Source organism: Columba livia, chromosome 4, assembly GCF_036013475.1.
Source record: "Columba livia isolate bColLiv1 breed racing homer chromosome 4, bColLiv1.pat.W.v2, whole genome shotgun sequence".
NCBI classification, from domain to species: domain Eukaryota; kingdom Metazoa; phylum Chordata; class Aves; order Columbiformes; family Columbidae; genus Columba; species Columba livia.
Genome location: NC_088605.1, coordinates 55,866,426 through 55,890,608, shown reverse-complemented (window position 1 = coordinate 55,890,608; position 24,183 = coordinate 55,866,426). Strand labels below are relative to the sequence as shown.

At 34.5% G+C, this 24,183-nt stretch overlaps 1 protein-coding gene across 6 annotated transcripts in view; it reads right to left on the bottom strand.

Moving 5' to 3' along the window:
- The window catches only part of LRBA (LPS responsive beige-like anchor protein), a 409,013-nt gene that overhangs the window by 94,438 nt on the left and 290,392 nt on the right, over positions 1–24,183 (bottom strand). For all 6 annotated transcript variants that reach the window (XM_065061876.1, XM_065061878.1, XM_065061877.1 and 3 more), the window contains 3 exons: positions 20,031–20,171; positions 18,720–18,839; positions 2,439–2,591 (listed from right to left, as the gene is read on the bottom strand). In XM_065061876.1, the coding sequence (XP_064917948.1) occupies positions 2,439–2,591; positions 18,720–18,839; positions 20,031–20,171 (414 nt within the window). The remainder of the gene's footprint in view (positions 1–2,438; positions 2,592–18,719; positions 18,840–20,030; positions 20,172–24,183) is intronic.

Genomic DNA, 24,183 nt, shown 5'->3' with positions numbered 1-24,183 from the left:
CAGTGTTGGGGACCTACACTATCACGAAAAGGGATGATATACTTTAATAAACCATCACTTGGTAAATTATTTCTTACTTTGGTTATTAACTGTCCAGTTATGGGATACTTAAAAATTGCATGTTCTTGTAAAAGTTCTTTGTTTTGAAAAACTCTAATTTATGGAAACTTTTGCATGTTCTTTCAATATGCCATTTAACAAGTGGTACTGCAAACTCGACTTTCACAGCAGAAATTAGGAAGCTGAGCAGATTACTCACGGTGTCTTTTTGATTAAAATAGTTCAAAAGTCACATACACTAATGAATAATTACTTCAGGAAAAGGTATATGAGACGGAAACATTAATTGTATTTAGACAATAAATATGATACTTCAGTTTCATAAGAAATGCTGAACAAAATTACAAAAATGATGAAGTAATTTTAATTTTCATCATTCAAATATACAGAGGTTTATACTGTTTTCAGACTATTTTTATCTGAATGAAAGTTTTGGATATGTAATGAGCACTTCCTTCATTTTGGAGTGTTCCAAACTGCTTTTTTTCAGGATTTAACAAAATTAAGATGTGCTAATTGTAGATTTATCATAAAAAGAAAAAAAATACATTTGGAATATGGAACAAGATCATTACTCTCTAAATGACAACTTTAAAGGGATTTTACATTTTGTGCCCAAGAGTTTAATTGTAATAATCAAAAAGCAGCCACTTTCTGCTGACGAAGCACTTCATCCTGAGAATATAGCACGAGTGAGAGATATCAAAGAGAGATGCAAGAAAAGCAGACACTAGTACTAAAGGCTTTGGGAAATTATGGAAAGATGAGGGAATGTTAGGTGTCTGAGTGTAGAGATGTGCGAGTGAGAAAAACCTGGCACCAAGGCTAGAAATGAGAAAAAGAAAGTTAAGAGCTAAAATCTTAGAAGAGAAGGAAGCAGGAGATGAAGAATAACTTCACAGTGGGGAAAGCCAGATCCGTAATTAATAGAATGAGAACTGTATTTTATGCAAAAGCTAAAATACCACCGTGGTGAGAGATCAAGGCTACAGGCTGCCTTTAACAAGTCTGCTTAAGAACACAGCTTTTCATTTCTCAGGTTATCCAGAAATCACCAACACATGCCAAGCTCAAAAGGGTGTCAGGCTACCTCCATAACCTATTACCTATCAGCACAACTGGAAGATCAAAAGTTGTGTTTGAATATGGTTTGCCAAGTAGTCCTGCTAAATGTTAGTGTATTTTATACCTTGTTTAAATAAAATTTGCACATACTTCTATATAAAGTAAAATACTAGATTCAGCACATAAAATTTGCAATTGTTATGGTGCATCCTACAACTACCTGAAGAAATCTAGGCCAAAAAACATTTCTGAAGACCATGGTATCATCCTACCAGTAAAAGTGCAGCCTAAAGCATTCTGATAACTTATCAGTCACAGATTTCTTCTGCTGTGATTGTTCTGCAATGAATATGAGATCTGATGTTCTGCCAACAACAGAACTTTTCAATCCCCATTTCTATTATAATTTAGGGATACCAGGACACTATTAAGTCTAAGTCTGGTATCTTAAAAACTTTTGAGAGTTCCCATGCCTTAATTTAGTATTTCCCAGTTTTGTGACTACCACATAAAAACAGCAGCTTCATTTTCCAGGATTTGTTAAAAAAAAAGCTTCTCTAATTTATTTATTTTAGACTGCCAGTGATACAGAATCCTTTCATTTTGAGAAGAGCCTAATGTAATAGGTTTGAGAATGCACTGAAACACCAACAATGATACTGTAGCACCTATTCTGTAATTCATTGCACTGCCCAGAGGGCACAGTGAAGACAGGCAGTGCAAACAACAGGATTTTCCAAAACAAGGAAGAGAAGAGTAATACAGGCTTGATGAATGAAGCAGGCAAAGGAGAATTCAGTTTTATTTTCTTGTAAAAACAGCTCTGAAAAATATCAATTTAATGGAAGAAATAGAAGAGGTGGGAGAAAATTGTAAATGCAACTTTCCTTCCTGAGGCATTCACCAATTTTTTGGAGTTAAATAAAGCGTAGAATTGAAAAAAACCCTGAAATTACATTTAGGTAATCAGAGTGACAAATATTTCTATGATTAAGCAAGACTTTTCAAGTCTTCTGTAAAGTGATGATTTTACCACCTCTTTAGAACTCCAAAAGCTGACAAACAAATGGGATAAGATTTCATGCATATTGGGGCTGTGCTTCAAACTTTTCTGAGCAATTCTAAAGAATAAGCAATACTATATGCCTTTGTTCTTCCTAAACTTGTAAATCTAACATTTCTTCAGATTATTTCAGCCATAGTCCTATGTAAATTATAAACAGCCATATATTGCAAACAAAGATCCAAACTATTTCAGAAGAATCTTGCAAGACAAATGTTACTTGACAGACAATAGAAGATAGTCATCTTACCAGTCTGTTTATGCGAACAAATTCTTCTGGGGTTTTGGCCCACGGTGGAAGTTCAACATCAGACACAACTGTTCCATCATCCATCACTCCCAGATTGTAATTGTTGCTGTTGACAAATATCTCTGGGAGGTAATAGAATTCAGGAATCAATTCCTGTACATAAATGAAAAACAATGCCATATTATAAATTATGTCAGAGGATGCACTTTGTCATGTTAAAAAAATAATTACTAGAAAAGAGAATATACAAAATCCTCCCACAGACATCTCCCTCTCCCCTAGAAGGAGGAAATCCCCTCCTTCCTACTTTCTAACATTTAAACTTTTAGATATCCTAAATCCTTATCATATTTTTATTATGACAAAGAACTAAGACACAACAGGCTATAAAGAAAAAAAAGTCAGAACATTGGTTTAAATTGCATATTATCCACAGAGAAACTTATAAAACAGAAGTAATGAACATCACAGGTACAAGTATCTTAAGTGAAAAGCAAGAGACAACCAAAGATGTTAAGAAGCTGGGGAAAACCGCTCCCTTCACATTTTAATACAATCCACATTTTAAATTGTTAATGCACAACTTGCAGTCTATAGTTGGTGTGAAACTAGTGCCATATATGTTAATTACAGAGGTGTAAAACCCACTTATATTCTTATTCTCTCTAACATTAAGGGTCTAAGAACTTAATGTTTAGGCTATTATCTAAGATCGTTCAATATCCAGAAACATTTTTTTGTAAAGTCTAAAATACCTGGAGTTATACCACATGTTCACAAAAAAAAAAAAAGAAAAAAAAGAAAAAAAAAAAGTCAAAGCTGAATCAAGCTAATATTTTTCTTTCATGGAAAGGTCATTAACTCAGTTATGTGTCCAGTCTATAATTACAGGGAAGAATCATGCATAATTTCACACACACACAAAAGAAAAAAGAAGGAAGGAATTTCACATGGTTACAAGGTCTGTGTATGCACTAAATTCCTTGTCAGGATCATCACCACTTTAAGCAAGTGTGCTCTATAGGCCTCTGCTGAATGGGACTAGAACAGAGCATTGAACACCTCTGTGGCTGGCCCGCCCCTCACGCTTCTGCAGGCAGAGCTTGCTACACTAAAAAGGGTTGAGAAAAAAAAAAGGTAAGCACATATAGCAAAGTCTTATGAGAAAAACAAAGTAATGCTGATAGCTAAACAAAGAATTTTTAAAGCAGAAAATGGTAGCTTCTACTGCAGAATTGAACATGCCAGGAAGTAACATTAAGCTCAAAATTATAAGGATTTTATCCTGGGTAAGAGGAGTGTTACCATGTTTTACAAACAGACATGCAACTTTGTAAATTGTCATTTATTTTGTTAAATATGAACAAGCATATACATAAACAGATCTAAGTTAATGTGATTAGAACCTTATTTACACACTGCTATAAATGACTGCAAAATACTAGCATAACACTTAATAGAAAAGGCCTATTAAGACATAACATATATTTCCGCCCTTAATATATTTAAAAGGTGATTTTTTTAATTTTTTTTTTTTTTGTGGAACTTGAAACTGAGACTTAAATACACCAAATAAACCTCACAATTTGATGGGTTTAGAAAAACTGAGCCACTAAATTTGAGAATTTACTTCCTTTGTAAAGAAAGGATCAATATGTCTAATTGCTTCAGGAAGTGTATTTTGTAGCAAATGACTGGTGTAAAATTGGTGTTCCACACAGCAAGTGCAAACTGCTTAAGAAGTTAAAAAAAAAAAAATAAATAAATCAGACTGCCCCACTGGCTTTGTCTGCAGTGGGTGCAGTATGTAGCTACGTCAGAAGCTCAGCAGATCAAATCCGAAACCCAGTCTTGCCATGGGTCAATGGATGAGTGGTCTCTCGGATAGCCCCTCAGGGCCAGCTATGGCATGAGCAGCTTTCCAAATGGCCGAGTGCAACAGGGAGGTCATCAGATTGCAGACAAGGTCAATCCGAAGTAGCCAGGGCAAAGACAGGAAAGATGAAGCAGGAATTAAGTGATTATCACCTCCATCCTTGTGTGAAACATTGCTTGGCTTTGAATTGTACATCTTTTTGTTTACAGTCACCTTAATTAACTACACAGGGTAAAAACAGGCTTCTGTACCAAATGCTTGACAAGTACTTGATAAAAAGAGGTTCGAAACTATTTAATGGGATAAGTGAAAGAACAAGAACTAGCAAGTATGAAGGTTTGTAAAAAAGAAAGTATTCTGAAGTTTCCCTAGTTTTTATCATAACAGACAGAAACGAACAAAGAAAAAGCAGAGACACTGGGCTATTAATTTGATAACAGCACACACCACAAATATGAAACCACACCATGATTCTGAATACTTAAAACATAAGCTCATTACATATGTTACTGATGTTTTTATTTTTATACATCTGTACAGCAATTCATTAATTTCTTTCAAGATCAGAAAACATTTGGCTTACTAGAACACATATTGTTTTCATTAGATTACAGAGAAACAATATGCTGCCTGGAAACTTAAAAATTATGAGTAACTTCTGTTAGTCTATTAGAAATTTTTCATAAAACATTATTTCATTACTACAGAAATGAGTTTTTCATCGTCACCATAATGATACATTTTTACAAAAGGAGCTTCTTTTTTATCTGATTTGCTTATCTTGGCCATGTGCTGGCATTTATGCATGGGAAAAGGGATGGCAAACAGATACACTGTGCCATTCTAATTGAGTAGTATTTGGTGCCAATTTTCAATGGCTTTATACCAGTGAAAATGACAACATTAGCTAAAGGCCAACAGTTTTTCTAAACCAGTGAATAAACCCAAGAATAAAATATTTACATTTTTATCATGTCTACAAATATTCTTCATGTATTTGGTAACTGCAGTCCTTAACAGTCCTTCTCAACTCCGTGGGGTTTTCTCCTTTTTTCTTCACATTTTCACATCACATGCATAGCTTGACACTAAGACAGCAGATGCTTATTCATGTGTTTAACACCATTAATAATGGAAATTTCAGACACCTGAGAATGTTAAAAAGATTATATAATGCATTTTTGCTTGTTTTTAGTGGGGGGGCAGGGAAGAAGGAGTTGTGGTTTCACACAAATACAACATGAAGATGCCAGACTGAAGGACCATTTAGTATCTCACCTGTAACAGTGACAAGGACTGCAAGACTAACACAGGGAAAATACAATCTTTCCACCAATACTCTGTCAGCTTCTTACAGTTAAATGGTTTTGAACTAACCTGTGCTTTTGATTTTTAAAATAATTAAGCATAGGTTCCACACTGTAATTTCATCTACAAAGGCTTTTCCTTTGGCTATTCTAAAACTCCTTCCCAACTGTTCCAGTGGATGGTTCTAGTACCCATATTGTGAAAACCAGTAAATATTAATTCCTTACTCACTCTTCTATATTCCATTCTGGGTACTATAAACCTATATCACCTTATCAGTGTTCTTGTTTGGCAAGCTAAAGGATTCTAGTCAATTTAGATTTGCTCCCTCTTGAGATTTTCCTTTCTGACTAATCATTTTGATTACCTTCATACTTTTTCAAATTCTATTGGATCCCTTCTGAAATGTTACACACTCAGCACATGTATAGAAATGACAGAATTGTCCCACATTTCTTTCATTTATATGATTTCACAGAAAAATGAAAACATCTGTATGATTTGTTGAAGCTCTTGCTCTAGCACAATTGTGTTGAAAATTAGTTTCAGAAATTCCTCTCTTGGAATTTACCAGTTCTACAGTATATAGAGAGATATCCTAATGATGAGCAACACTTCACTCCTCCTGCCATGTTTTTGATTTCATTACAGCTGATGAAGGAATTCATGGTGGATATCAACATGAATCTAGCACACAGTGTTTATACTGGTATCTATTAAAAAAAAAAAAAAGCAAAGATAAAATCTGTGATATAAGGATTCTTATTAAAATGCCTATAAAATTCTGCATATAATTAAAATACATTTTTTCTCTAATGAAAATTGTCCTCTATCTTGTGGAAAAAAAAATTTGTAAGTAAACTTCACTAAAAAGATTTATTTTTTACAAACAAGTAATATCAATAGAATGTCAGTTAACACTGCTAATTTGTTTCCATGTTTGCCACCATGAATAAAAAGCTATACAAGAGACTTAGTTTCTTTAATATAATGAAATGTTCTTTTCTTTTCTTTAGAAAATAATTGATGCATTTTGAAGCAGAGTTATGTGATCTGCAAATATGTCTAGAAAAAGATTCCCTAACCATATTAAAATGTTTATAAGAAACCAGATTTTCAAACCAAATTGACAACCATGATAAGCAATATTAATCCTATATGCAACCTGTCAAATAGAGTAACAAAAATGCCTATTAGAAGTCTAGCTTTTTATTCATATTGCCACAATTTATTTTTCCTGTTAGGGGACTTAAATGGCATTCAAAAATGTATACTAAAATAAATTCATTCAAATTTCATTTTTTTCATCACACTTCAATGTATATTTTCATGACTGTAGGAAAGTATAATTTCTAAGTACCCATGAGTTTCCCTCCATCTGCTATATATGTGTTATTTCTCACGGAACTATGAAATTGCCTCAAGACATTGCCTAAAGTTCTCCCAACTTGTAAGAAAAATTCTTCAGAAGGTTTCCATTAAAATTCTTTAAATTAATTTTGTCAATGTCCAATCATCCTATTGACATTCTAAGAAATTATATTTCAAATATTTCATAGTTTAAGAAAAAAATTAAAATATTCTGTAATTTACAATGAAGCAAAGAAAATTATAAAAATCAAGATGATTATTTAGTAGATTAATGAAATATACTGTAATTAGTAGTTGATTCGTTATCGATCAATAAGTAGTTTTTACTAAGTCAATATTTTATTGCATTAAAAAAATGCATCTTTAAAGCACTCACTAACTCACACTAACTCCTGTTAGTCAATACATGAATTATATATACACAAAAATATTTTTCTTTTAAGTAAGGATATGTATAAAAGTATGCAATAGCATTTGTTGACTATATTTAGACACTATGTAATATATAGTTCAGGTTAACTTGACAGAGAAAGAGGAAAAAAGTTGTACATATAACTGCATTCCTTCCCTCCATTCTTAAAAAAAAAAAAAAAACCTGAAGGCAAAATGACTATATTGAATCATAAAAAGGTCTGGATGAAATCTTGAAAGGTCATCTTGTCCACCTTTCCATTCACAGGCAATTGTAATCAGGTATTCTTGAAAGATGTTTCGCTGTCTTGTTCTTTTAAAATTTTCAATTATGGGAATCCTATGAATTTCTAGCATTCATCTGTTCACACCACTAGGAGGTCCTTCCTAACATCTAGTCTTTTTTTTTTTCTGCAGCTGGAGCCCACTCCTTTTTCTATTCAGACTGAATAGAAGCAGCAGTGGCCCCTCTTCACATGTATGAATGTGTAGGAGCAGCTTTTACCTCAGGGATAGCAACATCCATCCCCACCAGCACTTTCTGACCATTATTCCCCTCCTGCACTAAGGACAGCTTGCCCAACGCCAGCACCAAGATTGGGACAGCAGCACACTGGAACAAGAAGTATAGAGCAGAATTCATCTTGATATAAGCAAGAAACTCTTTACAGTAATAATAATTGTTCATAGGACCAACCTCCCCATGGATGTGATAGAGTCTCCATCACTGGAGGTTTTCAAGATGGGGTTGGACAGGGTGCTAGCAAATCTCATCTAGGCTCGCTTTCCCACGAAAGGTTGGACCAGATGAACTTTCAACATCACTTCGGCCGGAGGTGTTCTATTATTCCATTAAATGGAGTGTTCTGTGCCTGGCAGCCAAAATCCCCAGCAAAGTAAAAGCATTACAACTGCCATGGCCAAAGCACTTCACAATTCTGTCCTTGTTCTTCTTTTCTCCAAAGTAAACAACCTAAACCGTTCAACTTTACATCATTGGTCTCACTTTCTGTACTTCTGGTCATTCTCCTTTGGACTTGAGCAAATTTATCCATAACTTACTTGAAGTTCATTGTTTCAACAGCTCACAAAAAGTTTGGAACAGATAGTAGAAGTATTTGTTTTGTTTTCAATACAATTACGGCTGGGTACAAAAGAAATAGACCACAGATATTAGATGGAACTTTCTGATCCACATGCCTAGATGTCTGTATTTTTAACTACTGCAGTTCCCACAGATTACCATACACAGATCTGACTGAATTTACATTTTTAATTTTTTATTTATTTATTTTTTTAAACTTGGAGAAATATTTTCCTGTTATGGATCTTGGCATGATTTTACAGAAAAACAAATCTTTCATGAAAACCAAAGATCTGCATCCTAAATAAGTTAAAAGTTTAGCCCCATGAGACATACAGTTTATGGTTAAAAATCTGAAAAACTATATATCTACTTCTGAATTTTGCTAGTCATTGCTCTTGGACATCTTTTACCTTGCTAGTAATATGACATGAAAATTCTCTCATATATTGGTAACGTTGCCAGTTTGGCAGCAATGTTATTCCTTGTAACTTTTGAAACTCCTGTCTATTAGATGGAGAAGTATAAAACAATGCAAAGCATATGTAGAAAAGCTTATCAGGTTACAGGGTGTCTTAGGCATGCTTATGTTATGCAGCCTGTTTCAATAAGCACAAGTTGCCATTTTGCAGAGTTTCAACTTTTTTTTTTAATATATATATTTTAAAGAAAGTCCTGAAATTTATAATCCTCCAGTTTCTGAATGTTCTAAACAGCATGGAACTCTAGAGTTTCTTGCCTCAAGTACCAAGGCTTAGACATATTGCCCAACATGCCTTTCAATCAGTCGTATTCAATCCTGCAGCCCATGTGTGTTCACTGACCTATCTGCAACAACCTCCACTTCCTACAAAATAATTTTAAGTTTCTTTGTCAATTTTAGCCAAATTTTACAGCAGGTTATAAAGATAATTAAGTTCCTAAAAGTTTAAAAAACAATAAGCAGGCAGGCAGAGCCATTATATGTGTGTGTCTTAAGGGATCCAGTAAATGCAGCTAAGTTCATGTTTTAGTAATCTCCACAAAAGCTACGCAGAAAGGGCACTGTAATGGATTTCCATAACTGAGAAATTCTTAACTGAGGCTTACAGCTTTTTCAACAAATGAGTCAATCCATTGGAAGAAACAAGTCCATAGGAAACAAAGCATCATCTGTTCCAATACTGCTGTAGAAGGATTATTTTTTTCTTTATAGAACTTTATAACTATTAATAACCTTTTTCCAAACATACAAAATCTGATTTATTACTAGATAAACAAAATTTTCTCAGCGCCCACCTTAACGCTTAATGCCCATAAAATTCAAAGATGGAGTTCAGATTCTCAAGTCTTCTTGAAGACCTGAAGACTCTCATGCTTGAAAGAAAAAAAATCCACATTGAACACGTGACCCAATAATAATTTAGCAATCCACACAGCAGTCACAGAAACTAAGCAGTATCTATGACGGCAGGTAACACTACCAGTGTTTTATTTTTATTATATGTTCTATTTACATTTTAACCTGTTAACTGTAACAAAGATTTTCTGCACAGCGTTTGTGATTGTTTGGATAAAATACATCAGGACCCAGAGACAGGAGCAGGTTTAACCCTCTAATAAAAAGAGGACCCGGTAATTCCTGTGGATACTCAGAAGTTTCCCTAGGTGTGCTTCTTTCAGTAAGAGTATGTGAAAAAAACATGCAATTACAGAACATATTATGACTGTATTTCTGTATAATTTCTTTATCAGAAGTGAATTGATTTTTTTTTTAAATAAATATTTTGCATAGGCCTTTAAGAGCTCACAGTGGAAAACTTTAGCCTGGACGGCTTTTATTTGTGTAAGCTTTGAAATCTGTTATTTCACTCAAAATTAATGTGTACTGGAAAGGAAGAAAAGTTAAGAAATAGTAAAGGACTCAGGTACATGGACACATTATATAATTATCTGAGCACCTGTCTGATGAGATCAATGTATTAAATTACTTAATTTTGCCTTTACTGCAACTATTCCTTCAATTTTAAATATTTCAATAGTGTTAATTGGATGCACTACTTATATTTTAATGCCACAGTCTAATTAAGAAGTTGTGGCATCAAAATTCGACAAATCTCTTTAATATTGCATACTTGTAGCCAATGTTTTCTTTACTCCTTTGAAGAATGATTTACAAAAATTGAAGAACAGTACATAACAGCACTATGATAGCTTCAAATAGATGGATTATTCAAATAGAATGTCCTACGGTCAGTAGAATCCTTGGCTTAGCACAGGCTAACTCTAGTTCAACATTGGCACTGTCAGTTTTCATAGGCTGATCATATAAAAAAACCATTTTTGTCCACTCATTAGCATTGAGATAACTTAGAGGCAAAGAATCAGAAATTGGATTAAAATCAAGATGGAAGATCAGGTTCAGAATTCTTTGTTTATTACAGTCTACAGTTCAAGACTACATTTTAGACCCATGATTATCACTGAAGTTATAATTTAGTTCTCAGTGTCCTACTCACAATGAAATCATGATGTCTTTTCAGCATTCTCCTACCTTCCCAGCTGTCTCCAAGGACACTCCTGAAGAACCTGGGCCAATCCCATTTTCCCCCAATCTCACTAGTGTTTATACATACCAGATACTCACTTTATAACACCAGTATGTTCCTAGAATCCTAAGACAATCTACACATTACAGGAGACATTGTTTAATACTGTTACAGTTCAAAGACACTTCAAATATGAAGCTTGATTTTTTTAAAAGTTGACCAGAATGATGTGATGCTAATGAGTTTTATAATACAGCTAACTTGCCCAAACAGCATTTCTATACATAAAAATTGTGCTGTACCATGAGAACCTTAGGACAAGATAAAGGATTATAACTTGCTAAACACACCTGTATGAGATATGAATGCAGGTATTCAATTCCATCACACTAGCCTTATAACAGCTGTTGCTACTCTATGTCATATCACAAGACTGACTTTCATAAATTAATACCCCTTTTATGATGGAACAATCTGGAACAGTGTAATTGGAGCTTCCTGATATTTTCTATATGTTTATGGTATTCTAGCATCTCCGTTTGAACAAAACTAGTTGAAGACATAAAACAAAAATGAAACAATCCATAAGCACATGAAAAAAGAACACACACAAAGCAGTAGAGAGAAAAGCATGAAGAACTCTATACTAGTCACTTGGTTAAAAATTGTCATAAATCAATCACATTAAGACAATCTAATTTTCTTTTCGAAAGGTAACTGCAATAGTGGATGGTGAAAGAAAAAGAGGTAAGATGTTTCTTCACTTCTGAGAAAGACCTCTGAGAGTCTACCATAACATCCTTATATGCAAAGCAGAAAAAAGGAGATGAGGTTAGGTTACAATAATGTGGGAGTACCCAAGCTGGAAATCCATATTGCAGGAGCAGTTATCAATAGCTCACTGTCAGACTGGGAGGACATGGTAATGTGGTCTACCCTGCTCCTAATACCAGACAGTAATTTCAGTAATGACCTGGCATAGAAGGTGCAGTAATAACATTCCAGACACTAAGTAAAGTACTGCACTTCAAAAAGACATGCAAAGAGCATGGGTCACAATTATGCTGCTGTAATTATAACAATAAATGAAATTATCACAACAGGTTAGCTACCAAACCGGAAATAACAACTGCTTCTGAATAAGTATGTGAAAATCTACTCATTCATCAAAGAAAAAAGGCAACACAGACAGAAGAACAGACAGACAACTTCTGTATTCTGGAACCTAATCCAAGCCCCAAACTAAACTCTTTTTCTGTTAAACACTGCCAGGCTACCCATGTTTGCTTTTTATACCGTATTAACAAAAGTAACCAGGACCCATGTTTGCTTTTTATACCGTATTAACAAAACTAACCAGGACTGTTTGCACTAATAGTGTACATTAGGAAGCAACTGAGTTAATGATCATGCCTGTCCAGTACTCTAAAGGTACTACACGCTACTTCCACAGAATTGAAATACATTTAATATTCTTCAGTGCAGAAGATTTAACTTAAAAACAGATGATTAATCATTTAAAGGTATCAGGGCTGAGCTAATTAGTAAATAACAATGCCAGAGTGGTAGTGAAACACTAGAAAAATTCCAAAGGGTTTTTAATTTGCATTGCTTAAATAAATGGATAGGGGACAACTAGGAAATTCAATTTTATGCAACATATCACCTCTTGAAATCAAAATTTGAAAAGTTCAACCAAAGGTTATACTTCAGCACAGCGTTAGTTTCCCACTTTGATTACCAATCTGAAGCTTTCAGGGGATATTGACAAAGATTGGTTGTGACCACACATATACTTTAGCTTTCTCTGTCGAAGCGACACCAGCCAACAAGAGTTGCTTCCAAAGCTAGTTCATGTTAGTCCTCCTTGTACTATACTATACCTCCAACTAAGATTAACAATAATCTTAGGACAGCAAGCATCAATAACTACATTCAGCTTCTTCACACGAGACCAAGGAGAAATTATTTCCTGCAATGAGATGAATGGTTCTCAAACTTCACAATTTTTACAGCTGGAATGGGAATCAACCCTTCTTTTTCTGTTGTGCCCCCTACTACTCATGCATCAAGATACAATACCATTCACTTTGGCCTGCTACTTTTAAGTTCTTAAAAGTGGCTTCCCAAATCCTTTTTCAATGTATTGAACTGCTAGGTTTTCATCAGTTGTAGAAGTATTAGCTGGAATCCACAGAGTATATGGTAAAAAAAAAAATTATTTAATCAGCCACAATACTTGAATAAATTTTTATTCTCAGTCTACCAAAAATACAAGATAAAGCTTAAAACCCTTTCATTTGTTGAGAAACACGTGTTTTTTACCCTGTGTTTGCCATGGATTGCAGGGTGTGGATACTACAGCAGAGTGCTTTCCATGTCCATCTATACCTATGTTTTCAAGAGATTTCTCCCTCAAGTCTTTAACTAACTAATGACTCCCCTGAAATGATTTTTGTTCCCAATATCTCACTTACAAAGACACCTTTTCTAGCTAAAATAATTTTCGTGTTCATAAGGTTACTGCCAGAGTAAATCTACTATTGAACACAAATAAGCTCTATATTGTCTTTAAAAGGGCCAAGCATTTTTTGCACTTATGTGGCAACCTCCCCATCACGCCTAGAATCGCATTAATCTTTGAGAGTCAGCTGCCTCAGAACAAGTACACAAGAAAAATTAAAAGTTCAAATAAAAAGATGGATTAGTATTTCAAATAAAGTTTGAACGTAGCCAATTATTTTTGTCAGAATACTCATCCACAGCAGAACAAACAACATGTAAATATATAGTTTAATAATTAAATCATACAGTAAGACATTCTTCTTAATTGCATATTGCTCAACCTCAAACAGATGACAGTGAAAATTATAATGCCTTAACACAAGTAGATCTTTTCAACTTTTAAAACATTTAATATTTAGCCCACAAAGCAATGTGTCACCCCTGCCTGAAACACTGGAAAAGGAAGTAGAAAGACTGAAGAATTTAGTTAAGGAATCTGCTTAAAAATCCTAAACAGAAAGGTATAATGTGGCCTACCGATGAAACAAAAAAGGGCAATTCCTAATTATTTTAATGCATGTAAATGTTTTATCTCTCAATAATCAAACTGACTTGCCTGCTACAAATAAAATATTCAGGATGTATTTCATAATTTTTTTAAAGATAGAAAACTATTTCCCATGGAGGTGAAAGGTAAGAACATAATGTAGAGACCTCTGTATGAAGACTTTTTAGAAGGTAACTTTTTACTTAAATGCTCTTATTATTTGCTTGATATTATTATTTTTCATCTCAGTTCTGCATCATTTCCATATAAATGTAAAAATGAAAGTGGTTCTTAAAACAAAACATCTTTTCCAATATGCCTGCTGCATTCACTTAGTGCTGTATCATAACAGGCATACAGAAGATATAGGTTTAAAAATATATAATAGCCACATTGTAACACATGACAATGTTTTTTCAATACATTTCTTCTAAAACATTTTGTGAAAAAAAGTAAAGCCCTCCTCAAGTGCCTATTTTTAATGACATGATATAAAAATCTTAATTTTGCATGCAGCTGCATAGTGTTCACAGACAGGTATGAACTGTGCTCACACAATACATTCTTATGCACACACACACAGCTAAGAGGAAAACCACATATTGCTTTGGACAAAATCTTGGACCAAATTAAGACAGTCCAAAACCAAGCTGATATTAGAAAAGAGTGGGAAGAGAATACATTAATTATATGTCAAAGGCTTTTGAACAACCTTTGAGTAATCATTAATGTATCAGTGTTTGCGAAGTGCAAACTTCAAGGAAATCACACCAGTGCTTGCCAGTAAGCAGCATCTTCCAAATTGCGGAAACAATCAAAAGAACATAAGGCTATCTATTTTTTAAAAAGTTTGTTTTGGTAACATCAAGTATTTCTAGTACATTACCATACAAGATGGTTAAAACACAACTCCTGTTTTTTTAATCAGTTGAAAAGGAGGTGGCTACAAACTGGACCCGTTTTCTATACACAATTTTTTATTAACATACAATTTAGAACTGTTAAGAATTCGATCAGTAACAGTAATTGGCACAGGCTTTCTTTCCCTTCCCTTAATTTATACACATCATCTCTTTGACTCCAAAGATGCGGAAAGCAGCTTTCCAGCCCAGAATTATACAGAAAACATTTCAGAGCTCGAATCAGAAAATGGCATTTGCTTTGCTACAATACTGTACGCTAAGGTGATAGCAAATGAGGTGCACTCAGTCCTTTCAGGACAAACCGTGAGAAAGTACTATCATAAAATGATAACAAAGACTGATACTCCAAAATTACAGGGAATAAGTCTAAAACTTATGGGCGTCGTGTTTCATAATATTTGTTGGCTGTAAAGTAGGTGGGAAAGGAACTCTAAAGGCAGAGTAACAATTGGAAACCCTTCATTTCCCCTAGCAGGGATCTAAAGTAGAAGGTCTCTGTTCATTTAACTCCTTCCTTGTCTTCCTCCTCCTTCCTTCCCCAATACACACATGCATGTGCATATGTACCTACATCGTGCAAGATGGGTAAAGAAAATGTTCTAGCAGGCCATGGATTTTCTCCCATGTAAGTTACTGCTTCAGTTACACATATTCCTTACATATGAAAACAGTAACGCAAACATACCATTTAAGTAAGACTTCCGTCATTAATTTCACAATGATAGCAACATCTAACTTAATTTTCTTAATTAGTTAGTAAATTCTACTTACAGGCCCGTGCACAGTATGATGTTACCATTAACTACAGAAGCATATAATAATCTGCTTTATTCAGGCTCTTTGATGTGTGTGTGAAGCACTAGTAAGCTAATATGTTGCAATTCTGCACATAGAAAACTTCTAGAGGCATATGGGACACTTTAGCTATGCATTTCACAAACACTTAGAAGGTGGAGCAGAACACTGAGTATATCAGGCAACTTTATTTTCACAGATGTAGTGAAATGCTGGGGATACAGATTTTTCCAACAAATATGGTTCTGTTCATTTTCAAACTTTTTCTTTCCTAATTCTTTCAAAGTGTCCTATGGAAATTTTATCTCATCCCCCTTCCTGGCTGTTCATCCAGTCTCATGAACACAGTCCTAGTCAATGTCAGTGCTCACTCAGATGCTTCACAGCAGTATAATGTAATTAATGGCAACTTACAAACTCAGAAAGCTGCAAGCAACTTTAAAAGGCCATGCATAACAGTAGGGATGCCTCTAAAGGCAGTACCAGCTCACACATACATCATTTCCAAAACACATGTAAGCATTTCTGTAAAGCCTTCACTACACAGGAGAAAAACAAGCACAGCTACTCAATGTTTCATTGCATTTTATTTTCAAGACCTTGCATTGCTATAATTGTTCTAGTGTGGATTCTCTCCAATCACAACTAGGAATGTAATACCCCAGCTAAGACCTTATCAGAGCTGGGCAAAGCTGAAGAATTATTTTACACATTTAAAAAGTTATAATATGTCCTGTTGATATATCTGCTACGAAACATTACTCACCTTTCGTTATACCACAACATTGTTAATTCACATTCACTGGTGATGTACTACAACTCTACATGTTCTTTTTTTTTTTTTCACAGCAGATTGTTCATTGTGTTGTATTTGTACCTAACTGTATGAGAATCTGCATGAAAACAACTCTCACTTTTCCCTAATAAACTTCATCTAACAATTTTCTTAAATTATTTTTCCCTTCTGCAAGAGGTGCTTCCAATTCCACTACACTTCCAGTAACTTCCAATCCAATATCAATGGAAATTAAGGCCTAACCTGTTATTATCAAGAGTAATTCCATTCAATAAATCTTTCCATTTTAATAGTAAACTGTCAGTAACTATTCTCCAAATACAGTGGACTCTTTTTGATCAAGTTTCCCTAGCTCAGCTCATGAGACAATGTCAAAAACATCTGCTTCTTCTCTGTTTATAAGGTCTGTTACCTCTTCTCATCAGAAACTGTGATTGCTTTGACATAATCTCTTCTTGATAAATATGTCTCCTTTTTATCCTCCTGGTACTTAAAGATAGTCTGATTATTTGCTTAAGTATTTTTCTGTGAACTGTAGTCAAACCCACTTCATAATTTCTTGCCTCTCTTTTTCTTGCTTTTTAAAACCTAAATACTTTTTCCACCACTGCTACCTTTCTCCTTCTCCATTTCTAAAACAAACAAATGAAGAAAACAAAACAAAAAACCTAAACCAAAAAACACACTCTGAAACTTTGCCTGTCAGTCTGGTAGGTACAAGACAATGAACCTCATAATGACCAGTCAATTTGAAAATATCTAATGTGTTTGTATTTTCTAAACTGTTCTTTCCCAATTTTATATGGACTTTGTATCTTTTTCAAAGTGCTCTTAATTCCACATCTATTCTTTTGAGAGGGACTCATAGATATAAAAAAGGCATTACTTTTTTAGCACAATCAGCTGACAATTTTCTCATTCCATTAAGCTGCAGATCAACCCTTTCCTTAATTGTCTGCTCACTATGAATATAGTTACAGAATGATTTCATTATGTCCCTTGCTAGCTGCACGACATTCTTGAGTTCGCATCTGATTTTCTCCATGCCATATTTTCCACCCTTCCTTCCATTAAAAACTAAAAATAAAAAACTGATATTACTACTTCTTGGATTTGAGGCCAACAAAGCTTTCCCACCACTGCAAGCATCCTTGTCTCCTTTGTTCATCCCCTCAGTTCAAAGTATTCCTCAGATCCCAGACTCTCTTTGTTTACCTCATTCTTTCTTTTAGGCTACCTACCTAAACCTCTGCTCTGGGAATTTCCACATGCTCCTGCCTTAGCTCCTTGACCTACCTAATTCTAGGTTTCTTTCTATACAATGACTAATTACCAGATTAATTTACCTTCTATTCCCACCTATTTCTTCTTCACTCGACACTTCCTAGGCCCAGTGCCCCTGTTAGGATAGCTTCAATATCATGCTACATTCTATGTTTCACCTTAGTATCCTCCAACACTGGCTTTCTGTAACTCTTTTGTTTCTCTACCCAGTATAGCCTTTCTGGAGACTGCTTCCAGATCTCTCTCTAAGCTCTTTATCCCCTATCTTTTTATTCCTCACCATAAAACTAGTTTTTTGCCCCTTCAGCATCTAAATCAGCATAGCCTCCTCCTCCCATTTGTCATAGTCAAACAAAGAAATAGGCCATTCCAGAAATTACCTAAAAATTAGGTTGGATGCCTAGAGCAAAAAATTACGTAAATTTATATTAACATTAACTGCAGCATTCTTATCTGAGCGGGGCAGAAGCATGACCACAATATTTATGAAACTTACTGGTTAAAAATCTATACCAGTTTCTATTGCCTTTTCAGAGGCTTAAAACTTTCACAGAGGAACAAAATGACAGTGAAAAACATATCTGTAGCACAAAGGCCAATTTTGCCTTAGTTCAGTCTCAGGGCTTAAAAATGATTTTTACAGAAGAGTTCACTGAAATATTCTAACAGAAGTAAAACCATGAAGTAAAAAAAAAAACAGAAGAAAAACCTCCCTTGCATCTTTTCTTAAATGGTAGGATAGGTCCCAATCTTTTTCCTTCCCTTTTTCATAACCTGAGGTTCTATGATCACAGCTACAATTAAAGGCAGATGCAGTACAAAATACGTTAACACCTTTCAGGGAAGTTTTTACCTTGATATCAGAAGTATCACGCTGACTATTGCGCCATGCTCTTGAAATTGATGAAAAAGTTCTGTCTGCATGATCAAACTTCCCACCTTGCAGATTTAGGAAAAATGTCGTAAAGGGCTCCTAAATATATAAAACATAAATAATTAAAAACAGCAATGTATTTCTTTAGGAATTTCAGGGGGAAAAGGGGGATTTATTTTTTATTTTGGGGTCTGCTTATTAATGAAGCTATTCTTCGGGCAGACATAGGATTAATTGCAAAGGGTTAATTCTACTATCCAGGAAAGAGAAATACAAACTGATACTTATTTGTTCAATAAATGCTTTTTATTCCTACTCCATGCGTACACATTCAGATAAAGAAAACAAAAATTAAAGAAATATTTACAGGCTGGAGGAGAAACTACAGTTAGTTGTGACACAAATTGTACTCAAACACATTTAAAAGCTCAATATTTTTATGTTGGATATTTTTTAGACTAGCATGTAACAAAAATAGCACATGCATTTTATTTTGTTCAAGGTAGACTATTAATATAAAGGACAGCATTCAATACCAAGAGCTTTATGATTGTTATTGTTTAATACGTAATTTATGGTTTAGGAAAGATAAATGTTTGAAAGATTTAAAAGCCTCCTCTTAGTTAAAGAACACTTAAGCACATATTAGTGGATAATTGCTTGAAATTAGCTAAGCACTATAAATTACTTCAAGGATTTATGTATGCTTGTACCTTCTAACAAGCTTTAATTAATGATGTGCTGCTAATGCTTTCCCAAAGAAATTACTTTCTAGGAGATAAATCGCCTTTCGATTTTATAGAAAAATGAATTGCTTAACCAATACATTATCAATATGTAGCATCTCAAAAGTCACTTCCCTATAAATGGTAACAGAGTTTTAAAAATTAATTATTTACATCACAGAATTTCACGATTGTCAAAATCCAATTCATTTACACTCATTATGAAGTGAAAATTAAACACATTCAGTAAGAAAACTACAAATGTTCAGTTCATGATACAGTCAGAAAATACGCAAGGAAGGAAACCATGTTTAAAGTAGTATAAGAATGCAGGCTAAAAAAGCAATTTTAAGGAGAAAAAGCTTTACTGATCTGAAAATGCTGTACCATAAAGATTAAGACCTTATGCTCAGACTCGGAAATACTTTCATCCCACATTAGTGATTACAATTACCGGAAAATTTCAGCACTTTCCTATGCCACTGAGTTTTGGTTTATTCATTCACATCTATTTATTGCTTTCATTATCATTTAAAGGCAAAACATTTTAAAAATATATACTTACAATTCTTAATAACCATGTGAGTGCAAAACTTGCAGTTGAATAATGTGTGCCATAATGAAATTTTGGAACCTGATCATCTTCCCACGATTCATATCTCTCGGCAAAGAACGCTGCTCTCTTTGGGTTCAAAGCTCCAATAGGCTGCAAGGTTTGTAAAAATAAATACATTGATTAAATAAATATAACATGACCTATTATCACATCATACTTCCCTGGCTATTTCTAGTAACCAGAATTATCGGCATGCACGGAGAAGACTGGGTTTGGTGTTTTGCAAAAGCAGATGTTGGATTCTGCGAGCACCTGAACAGATCTGTGTATTTTAAACCAGGATTCCACGCATACCCACATAGCTGGTTGGAAAAAAGTTTCTCATGCATTCATACAGACTTTATTTCTATTTACTGCTGGTTGAAGTCAATGACTAAAAACCACAGTAGAATGTCTTGGACAAAGAGTTGTTAACTTATGTGCCTGTGTATGTATGCACATGTTGAACACATTATTAAGCAAATGGTAAGCAACAACAAGAAACATCTTTGGATATTTTTTGGGGAAAAAATAATATTCTTTCACTCTATCGGTTACTAACAGTGCACTTGGAATTTTGATATTACTCTTCTTGTTTCTATGCTTTCTATTTACTGTCCCAAGACAAGTTTTATTTAATTGATAAAACTTGAAACTTTTAAATAGACAAATAAAATAACAGAATATCTATATAAAACATCAATATAAAAGAAACAAATAATGTATGTATGACTAAAGATGTCTATCATGTTTTCACCAACATTATCCTTTGTTTAGCGCTTACCTAAGACATAAACACGCATGGATTTATTTAAATCTAAGAAAAAAAATATTTTGTTGTCTGCAGCCATATATTTCTTCAGCAGACTTCTACATAAAGGATTTGGGAAAATGAGTATACATCACATAAATCACTGAGAAACCCAAAAGTGAATTTAGCCATTCCACATGCAAAATGATATAAGAGGTCTCAAATAGATTTGTATATATGCAACACAACTTTGCATACATATTGAGTACACTGTTTGTATGCTATTAACACAAATGGTGCCTATCTGTACAGACAATGGGTGCATTCAAGTATAACTGAAGAATAAACAAGAAAAACTATTTTCTTATTTCTGTTTTGCAAGAAGAAATATACTTTAAAATACACTATGACGTAAGGAGAAACTTTAAAAGAAAAGTACTTGAAGAAAAGTAATAACCAGTAACCTAGTTATTAATTCAAGCATAGCTCAAGTGAAAAACTATGTCTGCTATTGAGATTGTTATTATTTAAATAACTGCTTCTTTGTGGCTTTCATGAAATTTGGCATACAAGTTTTGAAGTATTTAGGATAGATTAGATCTATGAATGACCTAAGATCTAATCTTAATTTTTTTACTTAGAGCAGCTTTCACATTGCAGTAGGATAAAGAAAACATCTTCAGTTAATTACTGTTTTTGCAGTTCACTAATTTGAAATATAACCCTTTAAAAGAAGTGGTTCCTGTATAAAAGGATTTTTATCTGATTTAGCAAATTTATTCCGGGAAAGAATGAAACTGACTCTAAGAAGTCTCTTTGTTGCAAGAACCATTTTGGAATCTCCATTTGTACTGATTTTCTCTAAAGACTCAGCTATACTTGAGGGAGGAAAAAAAAAAAAAAAAGAAAGAAGGTCATTGGTAGACAAATTATATGAATTAAAAATAGAAACAGTGCTGTGCTGTATCGTTCTGTAACATTTTATGTATTCTCTTTATCTATCCCTATTTTTATTAGTCTCTAAATGAGTATAGCCCAAATCAATAGTTATAGAATTACATTCCTTGAATATAAAGCTAAACCAAATTAGAATTGATTTCATTCTCTTTAAAAAAAAAAAAAAAAAGTATAATGCAGAGATCCATATAGCCAGAATCCACAGTATTGATTTTGGCTGTTATTGTTACAGTTGGTTTCTGAAGCCTGCAACAGGACAGCTATCAAGACATGTCACATTTATTTGCAAGCAAATAAAAAAAGTCCCCAAATGAAAGAAAGCTTAGGGGAAAAAAAAAGAACCACAGAGCTGTGTACTGACAATGATACACTATCAGCTTACTCAGAGAAGTTACAGTGGGAATACACACATTGAATTATACATTACACGAATGCACTGATTTATTGTGGTAATAACATCCACCTCATTAAAAGATTCTGCTTTGCTGCAGTTGGAGAGCTACATATTGTTTACTGCTATAAATTAATGGTAGCGCACAGAAGACTGTAGAACCCTTCTAACAATAGATCTGTAATGACACTGCCGTATATCACAGCTTCTCCAGCAGCTTCATAATAAAATGGAGACAATGTATTGGGCTAATACATTCTACCAGGCAGGCCCATATTTTTCTGACAACTGCTTTTAAGGATGAGGTGATTCTACTGTGTTACACTGCACTGTGAGCAGTTAACTAAGCTTGAGCTACAGAATAAAGCACATACAAGGAATATTCAAATAGCCTCTGACTTTGAATTTAGTAAACAAATTAATTGACATTTTGTAGTTATTTCATATTTCAAAATTAACAGAGAATAATTATTACATACTAGATTGCCTCCTCTATGGGTAAACACCAAGGGAAAAAGAGTAAATCCAAACTAAGCTATGCCAGATGTAGCTGTGAGACTAAAAATTTACACTATTCATCATAGTTTCCTTATGGCTACAAACCACTGAGGAAGAAGAAGCTGAAAAGCTTTCATTTCCAGAAACTCCAGAATATATTTTCAGAGAGGAAAAATAAATATCAGTTCACCAATTAAAAACACTTACTTAGATGGGAGAAAAAAAAAAAAGAGATGGAAAAAGTCCAACACAGAAAAACAATGGATGAGATTACAGGAGTCAAGACAAAATAAATAGAAGTCACTTATGGCTGGCTGCTAAGTTTTCAAATTGTTGAAAAATTAATAACACATATGGCTTTCAAGTCAGAATTCATGCAAAAAATGGTCTAAACTGGAGGAAGAATTGGGGTAAGAAAGCTTTTGTTCTCTCTTTTTGAAAGGCATGATCACCCTGGTTTTGACCCAAAATGGTTGTTATAACAACCCGTGTTACAAATATGGAAGTTAAAACCTGTTCTTAAAAAAACCCTTAATTTTATATTAATTTATAAGTGCTCTCAAATCTAGCAATACCTCAAAATACACAAACCTCTCATTTTGACCAAGAACAAATATCGTAAATCTCACTCTTTGGACTAAGCTTGCTTGCTTTCTTTGAGACACAACAAAGAAAAATGGTTTGCTGAAAAATAACTGAGAAAACACACTGACTCTTGCCATCTACTTCTGTTAAATATTGCCAGCCACTATGGTGCATGGTTGTATTTGTTGGTTCTTAATCTTACTCTATGCCAGACATTGGAACAGTGGCCCAACACAGTATCACAGTATCACAGTATCATAGTATGTTTGGGATTGGAAGGGACCTCAAAAGATCATCTAGTCCAATCCCCCTGCTGGAGCAGGAACGCCTAGGTGAGGTCGCACAGGAACATGTCCAGGCGGGTTTTGAATGTCTCCAGAGAAGGAGACTCCACAACCCCCCTGGGCAGCCTGTTCCAGTGTCTGTCACCCTCACTGAGAAGAATTTTTTTCTCAAATTTAAGTGGAACCTCTTGTGTTCCAGCTTGATCCCATTACCCCTTGTCCTATCATTTTTTGCCACCGAGAAGAGCCTGGCTCTGTCCTTGTGGCACTCACCCTTTATATATTTATAAACATTAATAAGGTCACTCCTCAATCTCCTCTTCTCCAAACTAAAGAGACCCAGCTCCCTCAGTCTTTCTTCATAAGGGAGATGCTCCACTCCCTTAACCATCTTTGTTGCCCTACGCTGGACCCTCTCCAGCAGTTCCCTGTCCTTCTTGAACTGAGGGGCCCAGAACTGGACACAATATTCCAGATGAGGTCTCACCAGGGCGGAGTAGAGGGGAAGGAGGACCTCTCTCGATCTACTAACCACCCCCCTTCTAATACACCCCAGGATGCCATTGGCCTTCCTGGCCACAAGGGCACAGTGCTGGCTCATGGTCATCCTGTTGTCCACCAGGACTCCCAGGTCCCGTTCCCCTACACTGCTCTCTA